The following is a 26653-nucleotide window of genomic DNA, read 5'->3' on the forward strand; positions in this document are numbered from 1 at the left end:
TAAATCTAAGACATTTTGGGCCTAATTTTGAGACGTGTCAACAACTTACAGTTACCACTCACTTCAACTGGAAATGCAGGTACTCAGCACTTCTCAAAAATAAGACCCCAGGTATGTCAGACTGGGCTCTCAAATCAGTTTTGGCCCAAGTGACTTATTCACTATGTGGCTTTGGCTAAGTGGCAGAACTGGAAACAGAAGATGAGTTTCCAGATCTACAGGCTCATGCTCCAGTCACTAGCCATGGTGCCTTTTGAGTCTTCTTCGTCATGTAGGAGAAACCCAACATTAAACGAGGGGTCATAAACCATTAGCCTATTTTGTCTATAATATTTAGAGAGCCTCTAGTTCTGGATTCGCAAAGAAGTAGCATTAAGATTTGTCTTGTCCCTTCTGAACAAGAGTTATGATAGCGGACACTGATTAGGTAATAAGTTTTGATTAAACCATCAATATTTTTATGTAGCAGATAAACATAAGACAAGAACATTCAAGGTGATATAACATGGAAAACATTATCTGAAATAGTTCTGCAAGTTCTTTGGAAGAGATGGCATGCCAAACCCTTAAATATAGACAATTAAAAAAAAATTTTAAAGCCACTAATTCTGACAGATGAAAACATGTATTTTAAATGTTGTTAAAAGACTGATCAACACTAATTCAAGTAGTGCTACAACAAACAAAGTTATCAGAGGAAATTCCCTAAAAATATCTTAGCAAGCAACACAGGGCTTCTGTATGAGACACATATCAAAATAAGAATGGATAAATATTGGGGGGGGGGAGGGAGAATCAGATTTAAATCAAATAAGAATAAATCTATTTTAAATAAAATTTGAAAATCTGACAACCATACTTAGCATACTCTATTAATATCATTTAAATTAAATAAAAAAAACCGCTAATATTCAAGTGCTGCCAAAGGTTTAAAGAAAGTTAAAACACTCAACTGGTGGAAGTCACTGGCCAAGTACCTGGAACTAGAGTTTGTTGAAGTGCAAAATCAGCTTTAGACAGCAGTAGCCTCTTCTGCAGGGGCAAAGATAATATTTTCTATATTTCAGTTTATTCAGCTAGTTCAGTTCAATGACTAACTAGTTCATTTAACACTGAGAAACTGACTGGGAGCTGGAAAACTTATTTTTCTCTTCCAATCTATGAATAAATACTAGGTGGGAGAGGATGAGATCTACTAGTCCTAAAGTCTTGAAAGATACTGTGACCAGAAACAATCAGTTCAATTCACCATCTACAGACCAGAATTCCTTTGCTTAATAAATCAGTTTTAATTTATCAATACATGTTTTCCATTTAATTTTTTTTCTTATGTATCCAGCACAGTTAGGGTAGTTTCATTTAACAAATAAAAACAATTTTAAAATGCTGGTTTTGTGCATTTTAATTTAACTCCAATTTCCCTCCAAATGCATCTTGACAATTCACAACAAAACAAATCATCTAGTAAATAAGAAATACCATTCACCATTTTCTAACATAATAAAAAGTGTAAAAATATAAGAATCCGTAACAAACTCCATAAAAGTATTTAAATAAAGGGGCACAGCTAACAAAGTAGTGGCCAGCCAGAGATTCCAGCCAATAAAAGTAGAAGCAGCCAAATCAGGGACTCCTGTATTGGGATGAAAGGGTAAAATGGGGCACAGCCAGGGTTACCTTCCCAGCACTCCCTTGGACTCAGAACTGTACAAGAGTTAGCACCCTGACTCTCTTGGCACTAAGAGCACAGGTGGTGCTGTGCCTTGCCTCCATCCTATGTTATCTAACCTTCAGGGAAACTACAGAGACTCCAGCAAGTAAGAGTAGAAGCAGCCAAATCAGGGATTTCTGGACATTCAGAGACATTCCTACATATGGCTGAACTTTCTCCATCCTGTGCTGATTGGGTACTTGATCCAACCCTCCCTCTCAGTCTCTTCATCTCAGCTTTTTTCTCCTGCCTGGTTCCCCTCAGTCCCTTTCCCTTTAACCAATCCCCCCTCCTAAGTACCCATCTGACACATACCCCCCAAAAAGAATCTTGGCACTAACATGACATTTGCCAACATAACATTGTTTACTCTGCTTGTCTGTTCTACACCTTCATCCACCCTCTGCTTGTCTTGTCTATATAGATTGTAAGCTCTTTGGGGGCAGGGACCACTCTGTTTGTACAGTGCCTATTACAATGGGACCCCTTTAAGGTTGGTCCTTAAGCACTACTGTATTAAACATGATTAATTATAGAAACCAGTGAAAATCAACCTCTCTTTAGGAAAATAAATACAAATGCAAAACAAGATGGAAACTGATTATGTAAATCATGATTAGAATCAGTGATTTAAAATTAGTCCACCTTGCTTGCTCACAAACATTTATATATTTGTACACAGTGTCTATAACTACCATTAGAGTAATCACTGTAACAGTGTGTTATAACAGCCACTAGTTTATTTTTTCCCCCAAAGGTACATATTTTAACATGCAAGACAGTTTATAGAAGGACCAAACTTTCTATTGTTTAGAAAACAGATACATCTCAAAAGCAAATCATTTTAGGTTATACATAAAGGGTTCATAAGAATCTCTTTGAAAAGGGAAAAATGTTTTCATTATGCATTTAATTACACTGAGCAAAGGATATATACTTACATGGGCTGACATCTCTGTATCTATTTCGATTTCTGTTTTCTGGATATTTTGCAACTCTATGAGGATAGTCATTGGATTTATGTCGAATTTCCTTAAAATTACAAAAATACAGTTTAATAATAAAATCCTCAATTCAGAGTAACATTCTGCACAGCAAAAAAGAGCATCTTCAAGCCAATTAATTAACATTTTAAAATAATCATATTACAGTTCATTGAGGTTCACCTTTGCTCAGAACTTCATTTGTGCCTAGCATTTAACTTGACTATTGAATACTGGCATTTAGAACTATCAGCTTCTTACACTTGTCTAGTCAGTTAACACTGCACAGACAGCATACACACAATTCGGTGACTTTCACATGGCATGAAACAAGGGAGGATGAAGGATTTGGCATGGCTGTGCTCTTCACATATGGCCTCATATGGTGTCTCCCATGCCAAAATGGGACTTGGATAGGACTAGTACTGTTTTACAGATATCCCCTCTGCACCATGAAGTGTCTGCGAAATCCAATACAGCTCCTCTCTGTTGTCAAGACTGATAGTTCTTGGCGATTTCAGTATCGTACAGATAACTGAGTTAGCTCCTGATTTGTAGCTGTGGTAACAATCATGGGACTATTCCAGTTGTCTGACAACTCACACAGGTGACCATATTCAGGGTCTGTTTGGAATGGAACAAAGACGATTAACTCCATCAGAGAGAGGTCACAATACACCATCCCCAGGACAGCAAGGGAAGTATTTTGAGGGTCTGCTCTCAGAAGTTCCTAGAACATGTATATTTCCAGAGTGTTCTGAGAGACAATTCCATTTAACAGTCCAGAAGAATGGGGAAGTAGATTGTGTGAACGGATGAAGAAGGGGTTTTAGCGATTGGCCCTTGACTAATGATAGTGGCCTCAAAATACAGAATTTCAGAAACATAGAAGAGAAGAGACCTTGAGGGGCCATTAAGTCCAGCACCCTCTGCTGAGACAGGCCCTAGTATACCCAAATCATCTCTAACAGGTGTTTGTTTAACCTGTTCTTAATCTTCAATGATGGGGATTCCACAGCCTCCCTTGGTAACCTATTCCAGTACTTAACTTTCCTTAAAAGTTACGACATTAGGAAAAACTTACTAACCTACATCTCCCTTGTGGCAGATTAAGCTTATTACTTCTTGTCCTACCATCAGAGGACATGGAGAAGAATTTATCCCCATCCTCTCTAACAGCCCTTAACATATTGGAGACTTATCAGGTCACCCCTACAGTCTTCTCCCCGCCCCCCAGAAGAAACATGCTCACTTGTTTAAACTTCTCCTCATAGGTCCTGTTTTCTAAATCTTTTATCATTTTTGTTGCTCTCCAATTTGCCTGCATCTTTCTTAAAGTGAAGTGTCCGAAACTGGATACACTACTCCAGCTGAGGCCTTACCAGTGCTGAGTAGAATGGGACAAATACCTCCCATGACTTCCATACAATACTCCCGTTAATATACCCCAGAAAAGTGCATCACATTGTTGGCTCATATTCAATTTGTGATCCACTATAACTCCCAGATCCTTTTCAGCAATACTATCACCTAGCCAACCAGTCACTCCTGATTTTGTAGTTGTGCATTTGATCTTTCCTTCCTAAGTGTAGTACTTTTCCCTGGTCTTTTCCCAATTTCATCTTGTGGATTTATCGAAGTCATTTTAAATTCTAACCCTGTTCTCCAAAGTGCTAGCAACTCCTCCCATCTTAATGCCATCTGCAAATTTTATAAGCATACTCTCCACTACATTATCCAAGTCATTAATGAAAATATAGAACAAGTACCTGGCCAACGACAGACCTCTGTGGGACCCCACTGAATATATCCTCCCAGTATGATATTGATCCATTGATAACTACTTTGAGTACAGTCTTTCAACCAGATATACACCCATCTTATAATAATTTCAGCTAGAACACATTTCCCTAGTTTGCTTATAAGAATGTCATGGAAGAACAGTGTCAAAAGTCTTACTAAAACCAAGATACATCATGTCTACTGCTGCTCCCCCGCCCCCGCAAAAAAATAAAAACAACAACATCCACTAAGCCAGAAATCATGACAAAGAAGGAAATTAAGTTGATCTGGCATGATTTATCCTTGAAATCCATGCTGGATATTTCTTATAAACAGTATTATCCTGTAGGCACTTACAAACATTGTTTAATAATTTCTTCCAGATCTAGAAGTTACGGAACAAAGAGGATCTGGGGCATAGACCAGTCAGCCTTTTTTAAAAGAACGGTACTATATTTGCCCTTCTCCAGTCCTCGGGGACCTCCCCTGTCCTCCATGAATTCTTAAATACAACTGTTAACTGTGCCAAGAATCCTTTAAGTACACTCGGCTGAACTTTGTCAGGCCTCCCAACTTGAATACATCTAAAATATTCTTCAGTCTGTTCTTTCCCTATTCTGGCTTGTATTCTTTCCACCTTGTTGTTAATGTTAACTGTGTTAAGCATCTGGTCACAACTAATCTTTAAATGAAGTCTGAAGCAAAACAGGAATTAAACTTCTCAGGCCTTCTTGATATCTGTTATCAGACCTGCTATTTAGTTCCACTAAAGAGTGGACTACACTTTCCTTCATCCTTTTCTTGCTCCTCAGTAAGAAGAGATTCTGAAAATATATGTCTTCCATGTCCCTTGCAAGATGTAACTCATCTTGTGCCTTAGCCTTTCTGATTTTGTCCCTAGATGTTTGCCCTATTCATCTGTATTCACCCTTTGCAATTTGTCCATTCTTCTACTTTTTTACTCCTGGGGGAATTCTGCACCCCTGTGCAATGCAGAATTTGTGCACAATTTCATGTTTCCACTACAGAATTGGGGCTGTAGAGCTGCTGGCAGCCATTAGGGGCTGCTGGACTCTGCAAAGTCCAGCTCTCCAGCTCACAGCAAGTGGAGTGCCCAGTCTGGTGGGGATGGAGGCTCTGCACACTCTGGCTGCCCGGCTTGATCCTCATCCACCCGGGGACAGAAGAGAGCCCAGGAGACCCAGTTCTCACAAAGGGTGAAGAAGGGCAGGCAGCACCACACCACATCCCACAGTAAAGAAGCTGGGAGGACTAAAGACTCTGAGGAGAGGTAGGAGGGAGTCTGGGCTCTGAGGATGCCCTGCAGCTGAGCTCTGAGGGTGCCCCACAGCTGGGCTCTGGTGGGGAGGGGGGAGCAGGTGCAGGTGTCTGGGTTGGAGGTGCCCCGTGGCTGGGCTCTAGGTTGTCATGGGTTTTTTTTTTTCCTTAAACTCTCTCCTCCTGAGGGTTTTTTGTTTTTTTTTTTAAATCGGTATTGTTGGCATACTTGACAGATATTTTGAAATAAATTACGAAAACTGAAACTGGAGTGATTATGTTGTGTAATTTTGACAAAAACTACACAGAATTTTTAAACATTGTGTGCATAATTTTTAGGTGCAGAATTCCCCCAGGAGTAACTTTTGTAGTTTTCCCTTTGATTTTTAGATGATTAAAGAGCTCTTGATGGAGCCATATTGGCCTCTTACTATTCTTACCATCTTTCCTTCTCTTCTGGTTAGTCTCCTATTATGCCTTTAATATCTCTAAGTGCCAACTCTCCTGACTTTTTCCCCTTAGATGTTCCTCCCAAGAGCTTACCTACCAGTTTTCAGAGTTTGTTGAAGTCTGCCTTTTTTAAATCTATTGTCCTTATTCTGGTACTCATTCCTCCCTCTCCTTAGGAATCTTGATTCTATCACTTTCACCCAAATTGCCTTTTACCTTCAGATTCACAACCACTTTCTCCCTATTGGTCAGAATCAAGTCTAAAATGCCCACCTCCCCTGCTTACTTCCTCCACCATCTGAAACAAGAAATTCTATTAACGTGTTCCAAGACCTATTACAGATTGTATTTGTGCCCTTCCCCAGCTTCATCCCCCAAGCCAGCTTCATCTAATACAGTCAAATAGAAAAGATGGCTAGAGTGCCAGGCGTCTGTTGAGTCTGACTAACTGTGACAGAGACTTTTTGTAGTCTCTGTAGTTCTATCGGAGGAGATAAATAAAAGTTTTTTACTTTACAATACACCTTGTCAAGTCTTCTCTCCTTCCTTCACATCAGTGATGCTGCTACTTCTGACAATAAGGTCCTACATGACTCAAAAAATATTCTCTCCGTTTTTTCTCTCCAGTAAAGCCATTGAAGGGGTCCTGACTATTCTTTGCCTTGACTATTGTAATCTCCTCATGGACTTCCTTCAATTTACCTTCTGCACCATCCTCATTGCAAAAAAGCCCCACTCTCCTCAAATCTCTTCAAATTATCTTCACTGTTCTTCCTGAAAACAGGCATAATCAGAGAGGATTTCTATGGAACTATAACCTAAAATGAATATTGTCACTTATATTGAAATATCATTACATACAAACAATTTAAACATTTGTGCATTAAAAATCTGCGTGATAAGTGTTGTGTACTTTTCCATAAAAATAAATATATCATTTTTATTTTTAAAAAGTCTCTCTTAAAAAGGTTAGTGCACATTTACTGACAATTTTGGGGCAGCTAAATCTACTAGAGATACAAGAGCTAAAAACAACAAAATTATCCAAAAGAAACCTCTCATCAAAATGCACTTCTTTAAGCCCTTCTCTCTCAATATGCATGTTTACATACAAACCCCTCTGATTTGCCACAGAAGTTAAACTAGCAGAGGATATCATTACAATGACCCAAAATCTGTTGGAGGAGAGTTGACCCTAACCACCCCTCAATCTCTCACTCCAATATCACAGGTTTCAGAGTAGCAGCCTTGTTAGTCTGTATCCGCAAAAAGAACAGGAGTACTTGTGGCACTTTAGAGACTAACAAATTTATTAGAGCATAAGCTTTCGTGGACTACAGCCCACTTCTTCGGATGCATACCAATATCACAGAAGCTCCCACCTTTGAACTGGGCTCCACAACTGGGCAGGCGATACGATCAGGGAGCAGGTGTAATACACAGCATCATCCCAGAGCAAATCCACACAGAAATATCACTGGGGACAAATGCTAGAGAGTCATCATTGCATGGACCCCAGGGAGTAGCACAAAGAAGCCAGTCTTCTATAGAAATTCCTAATCTCTCCCCAGAGAGCCATGGAATTTCTCCACAAACAATGGCAAGTCCATGGAACTAGAGGGCTCACTCTACAAGGAAGGAAATCCCACCTTCTTTCACCTATTGAATTTTTCCTTAGGAATTCCCTGAGCATAATTAGTAGTCTCCCTTGCCGCTGGTATTTATTACCCATCTATATGGGGAGGTTTGGGGGACAGGAGGAGGGGGTAGGAAAGTAATACTTCAGCACATATCAGACATGTCAATGGTGAAAGTAATTTCATATGAACAGAAATACTTGCATAAAAATATTTTTGCTTCTGTCACAAAAACCCATTTCTCTGGGTTTATATTTTATTTAATAAAATTCCAGAAATATTACAAACAAAATACAAACATTTTAAGGAGCAGAGATAAATGAAAAATTGCTCAAGAGATTACTGAAAACACTTCACAGTGTACAACAGCAGAATGGCAGAATTTGGAAATATCTACACAATACAGCTGAATTCAGAACAGAAAACCTGTAACTAACTGAAAAGCCTTCCAGAGCTTTTGCTATTTACATTTTCATGTGAATTTATTCCATCTGGTTTTTTATTTTAATAAAATTAAGATGATTTAGGAAAGAATTTACACACTATGGACATACACCATGCGATATTCTGCGTACATTTTGCTAGTAGTGGTGGGCAACATTGGTTACAGACCTACTACTGGTACACTTTGCCATCTGTGAAATTTTGCTTAATTTATTATCGCCTGCCCCGTTAAATTTAAATCTTAGTATTATTTCACTGTTTCAGATACTGTATGTTTTTAAATATATATGCAAATAACAAAGTTTAAGAGTAAAATACATTGCGATTTTAGTTTAACAGAATGAAAGCACAGCATAATGGGATAGGAAGTCAGCAGGTTTGCCATCTGACTTTTACGTATGTCTTAACATGGTTGTGTAGTCACAGCACCAGTGCTGTACAAAAAACACCCCCACAAAGGAAGTAGCTCCCAGTGCTGTCTACGCTGGCATTTTACAGCACTGAAACTTGCAGCACCCAGAGGGGTGTGGGGGGGAGGGTTCACACCCCTAAATGAGTAAGTTGGAGCACTATAAAGTAGCAGTGTAGACAAGGGCCTTCACAAGTTACATTCACTTAGTGCTGCTTATTCCTCATTTGTAAAACACAGCTAATATCTAATAACTCTGTGGGATGTGATGCAAGCTAGATCAGCAATGTTTGTAAAGCTATTTTATAAAACCTTAACTCAAAGGATAGGAGTGCAAATTATTATTAATCACTTCTATTTTTGCTAAAATAGGACACAGTTGCTCTGATTCAGGTGACCCCTCACCCAGGACATTAAAGACAGTTACTACACATCATGCAACTTCTAGTAACATGACAACGTGTGACGTGGTCCAAGGTATACACAGGGTGTGCCATTAAATCATTACAAGCAATTAACTCTGCCAGAATATTGGCGCTACGCTGTAAACCAAGGGAGTAGCATGAATGCCCAGCACCACTGCAAGCTGGCAGGCGCTGCAGCCCTCTGCTAACTCGGGAGTATTTCACAGCTACCGCTTAGCGGCTTTATACCGCTGCAGACCGAAACCCAGGACGAGAGGCGTCAGCAGCGTGCGAAGGGCAGAGGGGAGCCCGGCAGAGCCGCCTGACAAGCACATCGAGGCACTGCTTCAGGAGGCAGCGCCCGAGAGGCCACTCTAGGAAGTGAGAGCGTCGGAAGGCGAAAACTCATGGTCGCGCATGCGCATCTCAACTCTGCTCTGCCCGCTGGAGCATGCGCACTTCACCCAACACACTCATCCGCTCACCCCCTCGTACTTGACGCATGCGTGCTTCCAACAGCCCTATGCACCTCCTCCCGTTTCCTCATGGAACATGCGCACTTCCACGGCGCTATTCTCCTCCACCCGCCCCTTCTCGGAACATGCGCAGTGTCGTCACACGGTTTGGTGCTGGCGCTGCCGCGCGCACCTGAAATCAAGCCGTGGCCCAACGACTTCCGCTTCCCAGTACAGGAGAAAAGCCGCGCGTGCCGGCCAGAGCCCCCTGTCTCTCCCTCCCTCCCCGCCCCCGATAAAGGGAGTCCCTCGTTCACTCACAAGGTAGCGAGCCTGCCAGTCGTTAGCAGTGTCGATCTCCTGGAACTCCTGCTCTATGGAGGCTGCCATGGCCGCGGCCGGAGCGAGGGTGGCCGCTGGAGTCCTGCAGGCTCATAACCTCTCGCTCGCTTGCTACGCCCAGAGCACGAGCGGCGGCGAGCGCAAGTCCCAGCTCGCCGCGCGCTCCGTCTTTGACTGCCTCACAGTTCGCCGCGGCTCGCTAGTCCCCGCCGCCGTCATGCGCATGCGCGCTCCTAGTCAACCAGCCTCCGCCTACCCGGGGCAGTCGAAACCCCGCCCCAGGGAAAGCACCTGGGCTGACGTCACGATCCGTTCTGGGCCGGGGTGGGAGAACGCACGGGACCGACAGTGCGCTCCCTACCCGCCCCGCTGTGGGTGGGGGAGAACAGCGGGGGCAGGGGTTGAGGCAGGACCGGAGCCCCACCCCTCTCCGCGCCGCACGGGGGTCTCCGCTAATCCCCAGCGCGCGCTGGGCTCGGAGTCCTGCGAGGTGTGACTGGCTGACAAACCCCCAGCAGCGAAGGTACAACGCTCAACCGCCAAACACCGGAACGGGCCGAACGACTGGTGCCCGCGTCACCTTAACTCTGCCCTGTGGGAGCGCTGCGCAAGCCCAGCCCCATGTGTGCCCGCTGCCTTTGCCGGCAGGGCGCGTTCCCCGGGGAGCACAGCAAGGGGCCACCGGCATAGAGTCAAACACCTCTTTGCTGCGCTTGGGAGCTGTCTGAGTGAGCTGCACCGACCAGGAGCAGCCTGCACCCGCCCTGCATTCAAACACTTAGCCCAGTCTACAGAAATGCCGGCCTGCCTGGTCACTTTACAGTCTCTTTACACACAAAATGCCATCTGACCTTTCTTTTCACTTACCCATCACTGCATCTGCAGGTCGCTCTCATATCTGTGCTGAGGGTTCCCATGGCAAGATCATCTCTGTACATAAGTTCTGATATAATCTTCAGAAGTCAGCACTGAAATGAGGCAGTATCTCAAAGTACAGGTGCACATCTTTCTTTAGATCACACATGCTAAGGAGACAGGGAGTGGGTGTCACTCTCTAATTGAAGCAGGACTCCCAATCACAGCTATGCCAAACTGTTCCAATTAATCCCTTCATTTAATACAGCTACACCTAATACAGCTGGAGTGTATGCAGATAATTTCCAATGGCTATCAGCTCCAGGAGGCTAGAGCAGGGTTGGGCAAACTTTTTGGCCCAAGGACCACATCCGGGTATAGAAATTGTATGGTGGGCCATGAATGTTTATGAAATTGGGGTTGGAGTGCGGGAGGGGGTGAGGGCTCTGGCTGGGGGTGTGGGCCCTGGGGTGGGGCCAGAAATGAGTTCAGAAGTCTCCGGGTGGGCTGGGGATGAAGTGTTTGGGTTGTAGGAGGGTGCTCTGGGCTGGGATCGAGGGATTCAGAGGGTGTGAGGGGGATCAGGGCTGAGGCAGGGGGTTGGGGCTCCAACTGGTGATGAGAGCTCTTTTGGGGTGGGACTGAGGATGAGGGTTTAGGAGACAGGAGGGTGCTCCAGGCTGGGACCAAGTGCTTCGGAGGGAGGGGGATCAGGGCTGGGGCAAAGTGTTGGGTTGCGGGGAGGTGGCTCAGGTGTGCGGGCTCTGGGTGGCACTTACCTCAAGCGGCTCCCAGAAGCAGCGGCATATCCCCCCTCTGTCTCCTACACAGACACATGGCCAGGTGGCTCTGTTGCACCCTGCTCCGTCCGCAGGTGCTGCCCCTGTAGCTCCCGTTGGCTGCAGTTCCCGGCCAGTGGGAGCTGAGGCATTTTGGGTGGGGGCAGCATGTGGAGCAGAGCTCCCTGGCTGCCCCTACATGTAGGAGCTGGAGGGGGGACATTCCGCTGCTTCCGGGAGCCGAATGGTGCGGCCCTTGACCCTGCTTCCCAGCTGGTGCACCGGAGTGGGGCAAGCCCCAGACCCCGCTCCCTAGTGGGAGCTCGAGGGCAGATTAAAACAGCTGATGGGCTGGATCCAGCCCGCAGGCCGTAGTTTGCCCACCCCTGGACTAGAGTTAAGGTTATGTTGGTATGTCCCTTCACTCTGTATTTCCTGGTGTTCAGAAGTTGAAGTTTGATTACCTAAGCCATAGGCTCCAGGGTTGGAGCACCCATGGAAAAAAATTGGTGGGTGCTCAGCACCCACCGGCAGCTCCCCGCCCCACCCCCCCCGCTCCAGCTTACCTCCGCCTCCTCCGCGAGTGCGCCGTGTCCTGCTTCTCCCTCCCCACAGCGCTTGCGCCGCAAAACAGCTGATTCGCGGGGCAGGGAGGGAAAGGGAACGTGGCGCGCTGGGGGAAGAGGTGGGGCCGGGGCAGGGATTTGGGGAAGGGATCCAATAGGGGCAGGGAGGGGGCGAAGTTAGGATGGGGACTTTGGGGATGGGGTTGGAATGGGGGCGGGGAAAGGGTGGAGTCAGGGCGGGCTGGGCGTGAGCACTCACCGGTGCTGGAGAAAGTTGGCACCTATGACCTAAGCCAGTGTTTTGCAAACCATGGGTTGCGACCCACTACTGTGTTGTGGCATGTAAGGCACTGGGTCGCCTTGCTCTGGTTAGCACCATCGACTGGGATGTTAAAAGTCCCATCGGCGGTGCTGCCCAGCTAAGGCAGGCTAGTGCCTACCTTTTCCGAAACCACGCTGTGCCCTGGAAGCAGCCAGCAGCGGGTCTGGCTTCTAGGCAGGGAGGCCACAGGGCTCCACACGCTGTCCCAGCACCGGCTCTGCACTCTCATTGGCCGGCAACGGGGGGGGTGCCTGCGGGCGAGAGTCGTGCAGAGCCGCTTGTGCGCCTCCATCTAGGAACCAGACCTGCTGCTGCCCCACCCCACACCCCAATCCCCTGCTCCAGCCCTGAGCCCTCCCACACCCCTCATCCCCAGCTCTGTTAGGTCATGGGCATCAACAATTTTCTTCAGCTGAGTCCCCAGAAAAAAAGTTTGAAAACCACTGACCTAAGCTATTTCAGAGGTTTGAGAGTTCTGGGAGAGCACAAGATAGCACAGGGCAACCTTTACTCTGCCTTTTTTATGTTGGTGGATTTCCTATTTTGTTCTCTCTCTCACACACACAGACACACTCTCTCTCTCTCTCTCTCTCTGTTATTGTGCAATGGTGATCAAGGTCATGCTTCAAATGTTTGTGAAGAGTGAGGTTCCTGACAGAGCAAGGAGACAAAACACATACATGGTTTATTTCACCATGTTTAGACATTTTTGTTCCATCCATATAGGTTTGTAGAAAGTGAAAGCGCATGTACAGAGACTGGTGTATCTGTCAGTATAAGGGACGGGGTATAGATGGTCTGATGTCAAGTAGTTAGCAAGCAGTGATCAGAGTACAGGTCTGTCGCATCTTACGCGCATTTAACATGCACGATTTCAGCTTTACGCGGTTGGCAAAAACCAAAAAAAAAGAGAAAAATAACAATTTTAATACTGTACCTGTAGTGCGGGCGATTCCGCCCACCATTGAACTCAATGTAATTTTGACTATATGCAGTTTTCACTTTACGCGCTGACCACGGAAAGTAAAATGAGACAGACCTTTAATCTATAGAACCAGGATCAATAGGCAAGAGTCAGTGTCAGAGTTGGCTGGGGTCAGAGACCAGAGATTCATGCTGGAATCATGAGGCAAGAGAGAGGGTCATGGGCTGGAGATCAGAAATAAGGTTGCCCAGCAAACTTCTTACACCACCATCCAGGGTTAAATAGTGACCATGGGCTATCAGAAGACCACAGGGTGCTGTTGCTCTGGACCCTTTGGGTGGTACTTACTGTGGCACATAATCTCCCTTGGATGTGGCTCTTCATAGTCTGCTGCTGGCAGTGTGGGAATGTCAGCTGTCCCAAGCTCTGCAAACAGAAATTCTAGCCTCATGGATCCTTACAGTCTACTTCTCAGCTATCCCCTGCAATTTATAGCACCACCACCACCACCATTCCCTATTAATCCTCTTTTCACAACCCAAGAAAGCATTAGCTGTCTAAAATTTTTTTCTTGCTCTCTTGTACCCTCTGCTGCTGCATACACATATTACAGACAATAGCTTACTAGAGGGTCCCACACTTTCTTGTAAAAACAACCAGGAGTACTTGTGGCACCTTAGAGACTAACAAATTTATTTGGGCATAAGCTTTCGTGTGTAGGTCAAAGTATAAACCCAGTCAGGTCCCCCCATCCCCAAGCAGGGTCTTCACCTCAACTCTGGCCAGCTCCCCTAGCTGAGTCTCTTGGATTGCCGATCCAGCCACCCCACACCCTACTTGCGTGACCCTTACTGGCACTCCATCCTGTTCCTCCTTGCCCTGACTCCAGCCATCCCTCACCCAGGCAGATCCATTGCCACATTCCAGCCAGCTCCTCTCCCTCAGATGTGACTTTTGTCCCCCTCAGTGGTCTGAACCACCCACCAGCCTGGTAAGCCTCCCTCCCAAACTGTGTCTGGCTCCACCACCATGCAATTTGTCCTGCCCCCCACTCAACACTGGCTGGCCCTCTCCAACCAAGCCCCTGACCCCTTGACTCCTCACAGATGGGCTTCCATTTTCACACAGTGCTCATACTGCAGAACCAGAAACGTGCTGTTTGTAGTGCCTCAGTGTGTACTCTGTTACAGTGGATTATTTTATTGTAGCTTCCCCCACACGCACACCCTACTTACCTCACTGTACAAAATTTAGTGTTTGATTTCATGTCATTTTTCCTACTCTAGCTTTAATTACAACACTTATTTCCCCTCCTTTCCTCTCCCCTTACCCCCCGCAACTGAAGTTTCTGGTGCCCTGAACTGCAACACCGGCTAACTGCACCTTTATTCTCCCTCCGTAATCCTCAATATCACCTGCTCTAAGCTTCTGGCTTCTCAGCCATCACCCTCTCTTGGGCAGAGACTGCACCTGTCTCCCTTGTGTCCAGGATTTTCTATGCTGTACAATTCCTGTACGCTGTAATATCCCCAGCAAGCCAGACAGCCTAAATGGCCAGCATCTGCACTTTGCTTTCTCTCCAGAGACTTTGAACAGCATAATTGCCAGGATTATAAATTATCACACAGCTCCTTATGAACAAGCACATTTATTTTTACGGGAAACCATTATAGAGAAAATATGTTTAAACAATCAGAGATCCTACATGCATGCTAAAAAGCTTACTGGAGATCATCCCAACCCCAACCTCGGGCTCTGATAGACGTCAGTCCTTCAAAACACACAAAAAGAACAGGAGTACTTGTGGCACCTTAGAGACTAACAAATTTATTAGAGCATAAGCTTTCGTGGACTACAGCCCACTTCTTCGGATGCATATAGAATGGAAGAAGTGGGCTGTAGTCCACGAAAGCTTATGCTCTAATAAATTTGTTAGTCTCTAAGGTGCCACAAGTACTCCTGTTCTTTTTGCGGATACAGACTAACACGGCTGCTACTCTGAAACCTGTCAAAACACACAGCAGCTCTGAGTTTACTGGCGCTTTGGATCCCCTGGGGATTGTTCTGTATACTGTGCAGTACTGTCTCAGGGAAGGAGTAATACCTGGTGATGATTGCTGTAAGAGTAAAAAGGATAATGGTATATCTTTAAAGAATGTTTGTGCAATGATGTTGGTATAACAATTAACCATAGTACTATTATGGAACTGATTATGTACATGTCCCTCCAGATTTACATTTTTGGATCATTTGCTGGAATTAGCATCATTAAAGTTGGTTGCCCAGAGAAGATGATTGCTGTCATCTGCTCATTTCACGATGGCATGATGCCCACAGTCATGGAGCGTGGTGACTCATCAGAAGCCTTCCCTGTCACCAACGGCACCAAACAAGGATGCATAATGTGACTCTTTTCCATTGTCTTTTCAGCCACGCTCTTGTTCACATTCCAAAGGCATACACATCCAGTTCAGATGGATGGTGGGTCTATTTAATCTACACCAACTCAGGGCCTACACCAAGGTACTTGAACAGCTATTTAAAAAGCTCTTGTTTGCTGACAACTGTGCCTTGATTACACACACACATTCAAGGACATTCAGCTTATTGTGGATTGCTTTGTTTATGCCTCAAAATGCTCTGGTTTCGTAATCAGCCTGAAAAAAACAGAGGTCATGTACCAGCTACTGCCAGACCACCAGCATCACAAGTACCATGATCCCATCATCACAATTGACAACACATCCCTCAACTCAGTTAGGAAATTCGAGTACCTGGGTAGCATACTTTCCAGCAATGCCATGTTGGATGATATCACACAGCTCCTGGCAAAGGCCAGCTTGGCATTTGACAGGCTCACCCACAGGCTCTGAAGGGAGCACGATGTCTGCCTCAAAACCAAAATAAACATCTATTGTACTGTTGTACTCACCTCACTCCTCTACTGCTGCGAGACACGGACGCTCTACCAATGCCACATCAAATCGCTGGAGAGATTCCACCTTCGCTGCCTATGATCCATCTGCAACATCAAATAGCAGGACAGGATCCCCAACACTGAAATCCTTGAGAGGTGCCAAATCCTTGGCACTGAAAGCATGCTAATCAGGGCCCAACTTTGCTGGGTCAGACACGTGGGCTGCAGGGAGGTTTCCTGCATACTGAAAGCAGTGCTGTACAACCAGCTGAATATGGGAGGGTTGGACCCATCCTCAGATATAAAGACACCTTGAAGGCCAACCTCAAAATATGCAAAATAGACATTACAACCCGGGAACTGTTGCATTGGACAGATCCAGATAGAAAGGTCTGTGCCATGAGGCCCTGTCCACTTTTGAGGAGTGGTCTTGTTTGTTGTACTTTTCTGTGAAGTGAGCATTGGAACTGGGACTAGATGAAGAAGAAATTTCTCCCTGAGACAATTGTATTCACAAATACACGTCACATCAGTATTGACTTTGAGGAATCAAGCTAGGGTAGATTGATCTAAATCAAAATAATTTAAATCACGGATTTTAATCATGGCTGAAATCAGCAAGCAGGAAACCTTGATTTAAACAATCAATTTTATTCTTGTTTTGCATTTGTACTTTTTAGTTATTTTCCTTTAAAAAAAGGTTGATTATCATTATTGCTAACCATGACAATGTTGATTTGCAACTAAATATAGCCTTTACACTAAGTTTGGTACTTCTTATTGCTAACCTGGAGAATACACTCTATCTATACATATTTAAGCAATTCTATATCTCAATAGATACCTGTTCAGATTCTTAATTTTTACATTTTTGTGTTATGTTGGAAAATGGTGACTTATATGTCTATTTGTTATATGATTAATTTTTTACTTGTGATTGGTGTCAAGCTGCATGTGGAGGAAAATTTTAATTCAATTAAAAATGGACTTAAACAGCATTTTAAAATTGTTTTTACTAGTTAAATAAAATGACCTTAAATGTACTGGATACATAAGAAAAAAAGAGTACGTTTAATAAGACACATTTTGCATTTTAAACAAACGGATTTATTAAACAAAGGAAATGTTATATGTAGTTAGTGAATTGAACAAATTGTGTCTGGTCACCATGTCCTTCAAGATTTTAGAACAAACAGAGCTCATACTCTCTCACCTAGTTTTATTCATACATTGGAAGAGGAAAACAAGCTCTCCTGCTTTTCCAACTCCCAGTCATTTTCTCAGCTTTGTATTAACTAGCTAAATAAACGGCAATGAAGAAAATATTATCTTTGCCCCTGCACTAGAGGCTACTGCTGTCAAAAGCTGGTGCAGTGCACTCCAACAAACTCTGGTTCCAGGTGCTTAGATCAGTACTTCACCAGTTCAGTGATCTAACTTTCTTTAAAACTTTAGCAGCAAACCCCTGCAGCTGTGAATTGGTCCCTCCAGGCCTGGGTAGGGGAAGAAGGGGACCCCGCTGTACTCCCAGGCCTGAGGAAAGAGAGATGAAGAACTTCAGGAGCTGCAGAAGGAGCAGAGTGTGAGTAGGGAGGGGGTCAGAATTGATTTGGAGACTGAAGATGAGGAACTGATGTGAGGGCAACATTTATGTGGGTTTAGGGGGTGCAGTACTGATGTAGAGGCTGAGGAGCAGAACTGTTGTGGGTGCAGAATTAAATTAGTGGTCTGGGAGGCAGGCAGATACTGGGGGTGGGGCAAAGAATTAATGATGGTGTTTGGAGAGAAGCTGGAAGCTCCACAAATCAGGCATCCAATAAAAGCTCCTGCAGCAGGGGCCAAAATTGCTTTCTGAATTTGAGCAAGTTTGCAACAGTAATTGTTTCACACACATGCAGGGGTTGGGCAGGGAGAACTCAACAGTAAAAACACAGAGTATAATTTCCCCCAAAAATCATTAGGTTTTTTTTTTTAAATCTCACTATGGGGGGGTGGGGGGGTCTGACCTCACGAGTTTTTAACTTTTGAGATTGGTGATACTGGAATAACAACCCTCCCGCAATGCACATATGTGGAAAACCTGTCAGTAAGATCAAAGGAGATATCACACATATGTATAGTATATAAGAACCGCCATACTAGTTCAGACCAATGGTTCATCTAGCCCAGGGTGGTGAAACTATGGCCCACGGGCCAGATCTGGCCCCTCAGGGCTTTGGATCTGGCCCGTGGGATTGCTCCCTTGTCTCCAGGCTCCGCCCCTGGCAGCTCCCATTGGCCGGGAATGGGGAACCGCGGCCAATGGGAGCTTCGGGGAGATACCTGGACGTGCAGCAAGATACCTTCAGGGAGATACCTCCTCCCTCAGGGGTCACAGCGTTTCCTGGAGCAGTGCAGGGACAGGGACAGGGAAGGCATGCAGGGAGCCTTTCCTGGCCTTGGTGCTTGCTGCTGCCACCCTGGAGCCGCTTTAGGTAAGCGGCACCGGGCTGGAGCCTGAAACCCTCCTGCATCCCGCCCCCCCAATTCCCTGCCCTAAGCCCCCTTCCTGCACCTCGCACCCCAACTCCCTGCCCTGAGCCCCCTCATACACCCCGCACCCCTCTTGCACCCCAACCCCCTTTCCTGAGCCCCCTCATACTCTCCACACCCCTCTTCTGACCCAATCCCTTACCCTGAGCCCCTTCCTGCACACCGCACCCCCTCCCACATCCCAACCCTGGCCCTGCATACAATTTCCCCACCCAGATGTGGCCCTCAGCCCAAAAAGTTTACCCACCCCTGATCTAGCCCAATACCCTGTCTTCCGATAATGGCTGGTGCCAGATGCTTCAGAGGGAATGAACAGAATAGGGCAATTATCAAGTGATTCATCCCCTGTCATCCAGTCCCAGCTTTTGGCAGTCAGAGGTTTAGGGACACTGAGAGCCTGGGGTTGCACTCCTGACCATCTTGGCTAAGAACTCCATGAACTTATCTATTTTTTCTCTGAATCCAGTTATACTTTTGGCCTTCACAACATCCCCGGCAATGAGTTCCACAGGTTGATTGTGCATTCTGTGAAGAAGTACTTCCTTATTTTTGTTTTAAGCCTGTTGCATATTAATGTAATTCGGTGACTGACCAGTGTTTTTTTTGTGTTATGTGAAAAGGTAAATAACACTTCCCTATTCACTTTCTCCACACCATTCATGATTTTATAGATCTCTATCACATCATCTCTTTTCTAAGATGAACAGCCCTAGTGTTTTTAATTTCCTCATACGGAAGTTGTTCCATACCCCTAATCATTTTTGTTTCCCTTCTTTGTACTTTTTCCAATTCTAATATATCATTTTGAGATGGGATGACCAGAACTGAACACAGCATTCAAGGTGTGGGTGTACTATGAATTTGTATAGTAGCATTACGATATTTTCTGTCTTATTATCTATCCCTTTCCTAATGGTTCCTAACATTCTGTTAGCTTTTTAGACTGCCGCTGCACATTGAGCAGATGCTTTTAGAGTCATCATGAATATTTCTCTAAGATCTCTTTCATGAATGGTAACAGCTAATTTAGACTCCATCATTTTGTAATATGTATGTATAGTTAGGATTATGTTTTCTAGTGTACATGACTTTGTGCTTATCAACACTTAATTTCATTTGCCGTTTTGTTGCCCAGTCACCCAGTTTTGTGAGCTCTCTTTGTAACTCTTCTCAGTCAGTTTTGGACTTAACTATTTTGAGCAATTTATATCATCTGCAGACTTTGTCACCTCACTGTTTACCCCCTTTTCCAGATAATTTATGAATATGTTGAACAGCACTGGTCCAAGTATAGATTGTTGGGGGACCCTGCTATTTGCCTTTCTCTACTGTGCAAACTGACCATTTATTCCTACTCTTTGTTTCCTATCTTTTAACTAGTTTTTGATCTCTCTCATTTTACATTCATGTCCTATAATAAAACACTGGGACTAGAAGAGACGTGGGCATGGTATAAGGCAGGCCTGCACAACATACAGCCCGTGGGCCGCATGCGGCCCGTGGGGGCTCACTGTGCGGCCCGCGGGGGGATTCTAAACCTCACGCACACAAAGTCCCGAGGCTGGCGTGGCGGCGCTTCCTGGGGCAGCTTCTGGTGGCGTGCCTGCCCGCCGACAGGAACCAGCAATGCGGGACACGGGGATGGAGCCCTCGCGCGCCGCCGCGCCTCCACACATCCCCCCGGCCCCAAGTGGGACACGGAGCCCGCGCGCGCCGCTGCCCCTCCCCACTGCCCCAAGCGGGACACGGGCACGGAGCCCGCCCCCCCAGCGGGACACAGGGCTCAGCCACTGCCCCCGTCCTGAGCGATTTTTGGCCCACCCCCGGGACTCCTGCCCCATCCAACCCCCCGCGTTCCTTGATGCCCCCCCCGGGACCCCTGCCCCATCCACCCCCTTCCCTGTCCCCTGACTGCCCTCCGCCGCCCCATCCAACTCCTCTCCTGATTCCCCATCCAACCACCCCTTCTCCCTGTTCCCTGACTACCCTTGGAACCCCTGCCCCTGACTGCCTCCCACCGCCCCATCCAACCCCTGCTCCTTCCTGACTGCCCCCCGGGACCCTTGCCCCCATTCAATCCCCCTGTTCCCTGCCATTTGACTGCCCCGACCCCTATCCACCCCCCCACACTCTCCTGAACTCCCCTGCCCTCTATCCAGCACCCCCTCCCTGCTCCCTTACCGTGCTGCCTGGAGGTGGCTGGCGGCGCTACAGCCGCGCCGCTCGGCTGGAGCCGGGCCACGCTGCCACTGCGCAGTGCCTGGAGCACCGGGTCAGTCTGAGCTTGCAGCCCCTCTGCTTCCCGCCAATCAGCTGTTCGTGCAGGAAGCCTGGGAGGGCTGAGAAGCAAGCGGTGGCTTCGCGCTCAGGCCCAGGGAGGCGGAGCGGAGGTGAGCTGGGGCAGGGAGTGGTTCCCCTGTGCGCCCCTCCCCCCGGGTTACCTGCTGTGGTGCGGGCGGCTCCCCCCACCTCAGCTCACCTCCGCTCCGTCTCCTCCTCCCTGGGCTTGAGCGCGAAGCCGCCGCTTGCTTCTCTGCCCTCCCAGGCTTCCCGCGCGAATAGCTGATTCGCGGGAAGCAGGGGAGGGGAGGGGGAGAAGCGGGGCGGAGTGTTCAGAGGCGGAGGCGGAGCGGAGGTGAGCTGGGGCCAGGGAGCGGGGCGGAAAGCTGGAGCACCCATGGGGTCGGCTCCTAAGGCGCCACTTTTGGATAATGTGCTCAGGGGGAGCAGCCGCTCCCTCTGCTCCCCCCCAGCTACGGTCCTGGTCACTTCAACTTACCGGTTGTTCAATTTAGAAGCCCTTTTAGAACCGGTCCCGCGCAGGACAACTGGTTCTAAAAGGGCTTCTAAATTTAATAACCGGTTCCCGCGAACCGGCTCCCGCTCACCACTGGAGACTCCCCTTGCTGCTCTCACCCTAGGAGCCAGAGACCTTCCAGCAGGGCTGGTGAGTGCGGCCAGGGAAGGGGGAAGGGTCTGGTGGAGTGAGTGACTGGGAGGTATGCGGGGGGTGCTGGGCTGTGAGGGTGTGGAGGGCACTGGGCAGTGGGGGAGGTTTGTGTGTTTTGGGGTGCTAGGCAGTGGGGGCCTGTTGGGGGGGTGCTGGGCAGTGAGGGAGATCTCATAGACTCATAGACTCTAAGGTCAGAAGGGACCACTATGATCATCTAGTCTGACCTCCCGCATGATGCGGGCCACAAAACCTGACCCACCCACTCTTGGAAGAATTCTCTCCCTTGACTTAGCTGTTGAACGCCCCAAATCATTATTTAAAGACTTCAAGTCGCTGAGAATCCTCCAGCAAGCGACCCCTGCCCCATGCTGCAGAGGAAGGCGAAAAAACCCAGGGCCTCTGCCAATCTACTCTGGAGGAAAATTCCTTCCCGACCCCAAATATGGCCATCAGCTGAACCCCGAGCATGCGGGCAAGATTCTCTAGCCAGACTGCCTGGAAAAGTTCTCTGTAGTAACTTTTAATATCCCATCATTGACCATTGTTATTGACCTATTGACTAAAATCACTGTATCCCATCAAACCATCCCCTCCATAAATTTATCAAGCTTAATCTTAAAGCCAGAGAGGTCTTTCGCCCCCACTGTTTCCTTTGGGAGGCTGTTCCAAAACTTCACCCCTCCGATGGTTAGAAACCTTCATCTAATTTCAAGCCTAAACTTCCCGACGGCCAGTTTATATCCATTCGTTCTAGTGTCCACTTTAGTACTGAGCTGAAATAATTCCTCTCCCTCCCTGGTATTTATCCCTCGGATATAGTTAAAGAGAGCAATCATATCCCCCCTCAGCCTTCTTTTGGTTAAGGTAAACAAACCGAGCTCCTCGAGTCTCCTTTCATACGGCAGATTTTCCATTCCTCGGATCATCCTAGTGGCCCTTCTCTGTACCTGTTCCAGTTTGATTTCATCCTTTTTAAACATGGGAGACCAGAACTGCACACAGTACTCCAAATGAGGTCTCACCAGTGCCTTGTATAACAGAACCAGCACCTCCTTATCCCTACTAGAAATACCTCGCCTAATGCATCCCAAGACTGCATTAGCTTTTTTCACGGCCACGTCACATTGCTGACTCATAGTCATCCTGCGATCAACCAGGACTCCGAGGTCCTTCTCCTCTTCCGTTACATCCAACTGATGCGTCCCCAGCTTATAACTAAAATTCTTGTTAGTTATCCCTAAATGCATAACCTTACACTTCTCACTATTAAATTTCATCTTATTACTATTACTCCAGTTTACAAGGTCATCCAAATCTCCCTGCAGGATATCCCGATCCTTCTCCGAATTGGCAATACCTCCCAACTTTGTGTCATCCGCAAACTTTATCAGCCCACTCCTACATTTGGTTCCGAGGTCAGTAATGACTAGATTAAATAAAATCGGACCCAAAACCGAATCTTGAGGAACTCCACTGGTAACCTCCCTCCAACCTGACAGTTCACCTTTTATTACGACCCGCTGCAGTCTCCCCTTTAACCAGTTCCTTATCCACCCATGGATTTTCATATCGATCCCCATCTTTTCCAATTTAACCAATAATTCCTCATGCGGTACCGTATCAAACGCTTTACTGAAATCGAGGTATATTAGACCCACCGCATTTCCTTTATCTAAAAAATCTGTTACTTCCTCAAAGAAGGAGATCAGGTTGGTTTGGCACGATCTACCTTTCGTAAAACCGTGTTGTAATTTGTCCCAATTGGCATTGACCTCAAGGTTCTTAACTACTTTCTCCTTCAAAATTTTTTCCAAGACCTTGCATATTACAGATGTTAGACTAACAGGCCTGTAGTTACCCGGGTCACTTTTTTTCCCCTTCTTGAAAATAGGAACCACATTAGCTATTCTCCAGTCAAACGGTACCACCCCGGAGTTTATGGATTCATTAAAAATTATCGCTAACGGGCTTGCAATTTCCCGTGCCAGTTCTTTTAATATTCTCGGATGAAGATCATCCGGTCCGCCCGATTTAGTCCCATTAAGCTGTTCGAGTTTGGCTTCAACCTCGGATACGGTAATGTCAATCCCCACTCCTTTATTCCCATCCCTCTCGCTTCTACTATTCCTCAGCCTTTCATTAGTCTCATTAAATACCGATGCAAAATATTCATTTAGGTATTGTGCCATGCCTAGATTATCCTTAATCTCCACTCCACCTATAGTCTTAAGCAGTCCCACTTCTTCTTTCTTTGTTTTCTTCCTATTTATATGACTATAAAAGCTCTTACTATTGGTTTTAATTCCCCTCGCAAGGTCCAACTCTACTCGGCTTTTTGCTTTTCTCACTCCATCTCTACATGCTCTGACCTCAATAAGGTAGGTTTCTTTGCTGATCCCCCCCTCTTCCACTCCCTGTACGCTTCCTGTTTTTTCTTAATGACCCCTCTGAGATGCTTGCTCATCCAGCTCAGTCTAAATCTCCTGCCTACGAACCGTTTTCCCTTTCTTGGGATACACGCCTCTGACCGCTCCTGCAACTTCAACTTGAAATAATCCCAGGCGCCTTCCGCCTTTGGATCTCTAAATAAGTTAGTCCAATCCACTTCCCTAACCAGTCTCCTTAATTTATTAAAGTTAGCCCTTTTGAAATCGTGAACCTTAGTCTCCGATTTAATTCTGTTAATCTTTCCATTTAGTTTAAACTGAATTAGCTCATGATCACTTGAGCCAAGGCTGTCCCCTACAACCATTTCCTCAACGAGGTCCTCACTACTCACCAGCACCAAATCTAAAATGGCATCCCCCCTCATCGGTTCAGCAACTACTTGATGAAGGAATTCATCAGCTATTACGTCTAGGAAAATCTGAGCCCTATTATTGTTACTAGCATTTGTTCCCCAGTCTATATCTGGGAAGTTAAAGTCTCCCATGATTACACAGTTCCTATTAGTATTTACTTCCCTAAAAACGTTAATGAGTTCTCTGTCCATATCCAGGCTAGATCCCGGCGGTCTATAGCACACCCCAAGCACTATCCCAGGGGAGGCTCTAGTAGTTCTTTTACCCAATGTGAGTAATGCCCAGACAGACTCCGTCTTATCCATTCCATCGCTTATTATTTCTATACAGTTTACCTCATTATTGACATACAATGCTACTCCCCCACCTTTACCTTTGATCCGGTCTTTCCTAAACAGCACATACCCTTCCATACCTGTACTCCAGTCATGACTACTGTTCCACCACGTTTCAGTTATTCCTATGATATCCGGTTTCATTTCTCGGACCAGGAGCTCCAATTCCTCCATTTTCTTACCTAGGCTTCTCGCATTGGTGTATAAACATCTTAATTTATGCCTTTTGGCCTCTCTCACATTCATTCTCCCATTTGATATGGACACCGTACTGCTAGTATGACCCATTAGTCTGGTATCCACCCCACCCCCTCCTCCTTATGTCCAATCTCTTCCCCCTGGCTGTATCTGTTCTTATCTCATTGTCCTCCCTCTCAATGTTATAATCTGGTGTGGAGATTAACTGGACATCTCCCAACCGTCTCCCCCAAATTCCTAGTTTAAAGCTCTTTTGAAGAGATGAGCCAGCCTCTCTCCCAGAAATCTATTTCCTTCCTTACTCAGGTGAAGTCCGTCCCTTGAGAACAGTTTTCTGTCCCCGAAAGCCTCCCAGTGGTCATACATCCCAAAGCCCTCTTTATAGCACCACTCCCTTAGCCAACTATTTATCATCACAATCCTTTCACCCCTTTACTGCCCTTCTCTAGGAACAGGCAGAATCCCACTGAAGATGATCTGAGCCTTGAATTCCTTAAGCGTCTTCCCCAGCCTGGCATAATCTCCCTTGATTCTCTCTAGCGAGAACCTGGCCGTGTCATTTGTTCCTACGTGAAGGATGATCAAAGGGTTCTTACCTGCTCCTTTTAGGATCCTTTTCAGCCGCAAGTCCACATCCCGTATCTTAGTGCCCGGGAGACAGCACACCCTTCTGTTCTCTGGGTCCGCCCTGGTTACAGGCCTGTCCAACCTCCTCAGTAAGGAGTCCCCAATCACGTACACCTGCCTTTGCCTGGGCTCAGTGCGATCTACTAATGTATCCCCTGTTCCCTCTAGTTGCAACCCCTGTCCATTCCTATTTTCCCTTATAGTCCCCCTTACGTCATCCTGTATCCTCCCGGGGCCCAGAATTGGTGCTGTCTCCATCAACTCCTCCCCTCTTTCTATGGGACTAGCTGCTCGTCTCTTTTTCCTCACCCTGCCCCCTTCAGTTACCACCTGCTGCACCCCTTCCTCATTCTCCAAACATCCAAATCTGTTCCTGAGTTCTATTTCTCCTTCACTGGCCCTCCTTTTCCTTTGCCTGCTTCTCACAGTCACATGCTTCCACTGCCCTTGTTCTCCCCCCGGCATTCCCCCCTCACAGGTCTTAGCCCCTGCTAACCACCTGTACCCCTGAGCATTCCCCTTCAGCCCCCACTTGCCTTTGCTACATCAGGTGCTCGAACCCCCTTCTAAACTCTATCAGGGTATCTACCTGCATCTCCAAGCCTCGGATTTTTTCTTTCAGCAGTTCTATTAGGTGGCATTTCATGCACACATACCTCTGTTCAGGGAGCGCTGCTAGGACCATGTACATACCGCAGCTGCCGCATGCAATCGTCTGCATTGTGTCACCTGTGGCTTGGCTCATGGCTGCTGTTGCCTGGGCTCGTCTGCACAGCTGTGCCCTCTGCACTTGGGGAAACACAGCACACAGGGCACCACGCCCTTCTGCCTCCCCTTCCACTTCCTCCAATGGAACTCCCACTCAAACTCCCCTGTTAGCAGCCCTGTTCGCTGCCTCCTGTGCCACTGGTCGCAGCTGTTGCCGCTGCCTGGCTGGGTGGCCGCTTT

At 46.6% G+C, this 26653-nt stretch overlaps 1 protein-coding gene across 4 annotated transcripts in view; it reads right to left on the bottom strand.

Moving 5' to 3' along the window:
- PTPN2 (protein tyrosine phosphatase non-receptor type 2) overlaps positions 1–10117 on the bottom strand; it is a 56478-nt gene extending 46361 nt beyond the window's left edge. For 3 of the 4 annotated variants that reach the window (XM_054016750.1, XM_054016749.1, XM_054016747.1), the window contains exons 1-2: positions 9875–10117; positions 2653–2743 (exon numbers count right to left, since the gene is read on the bottom strand). In XM_054016750.1, the coding sequence (XP_053872725.1) occupies positions 2653–2743; positions 9875–9943 (160 nt within the window). In that variant the 5' untranslated portion in view covers positions 9944–10117. Of the gene's footprint in view, positions 1–953; positions 1033–2652; positions 2744–9874 lie in introns of all 4 variants that reach the window. The other variant, XM_054016748.1, reaches the window with a different exon arrangement.
- Between the last annotated feature and the right edge of the window lie 16536 nt (positions 10118–26653).

The sequence above is a fragment of the Malaclemys terrapin genome, chromosome 2 (assembly GCF_027887155.1).
Source record: "Malaclemys terrapin pileata isolate rMalTer1 chromosome 2, rMalTer1.hap1, whole genome shotgun sequence".
NCBI classification, from domain to species: domain Eukaryota; kingdom Metazoa; phylum Chordata; order Testudines; family Emydidae; genus Malaclemys; species Malaclemys terrapin.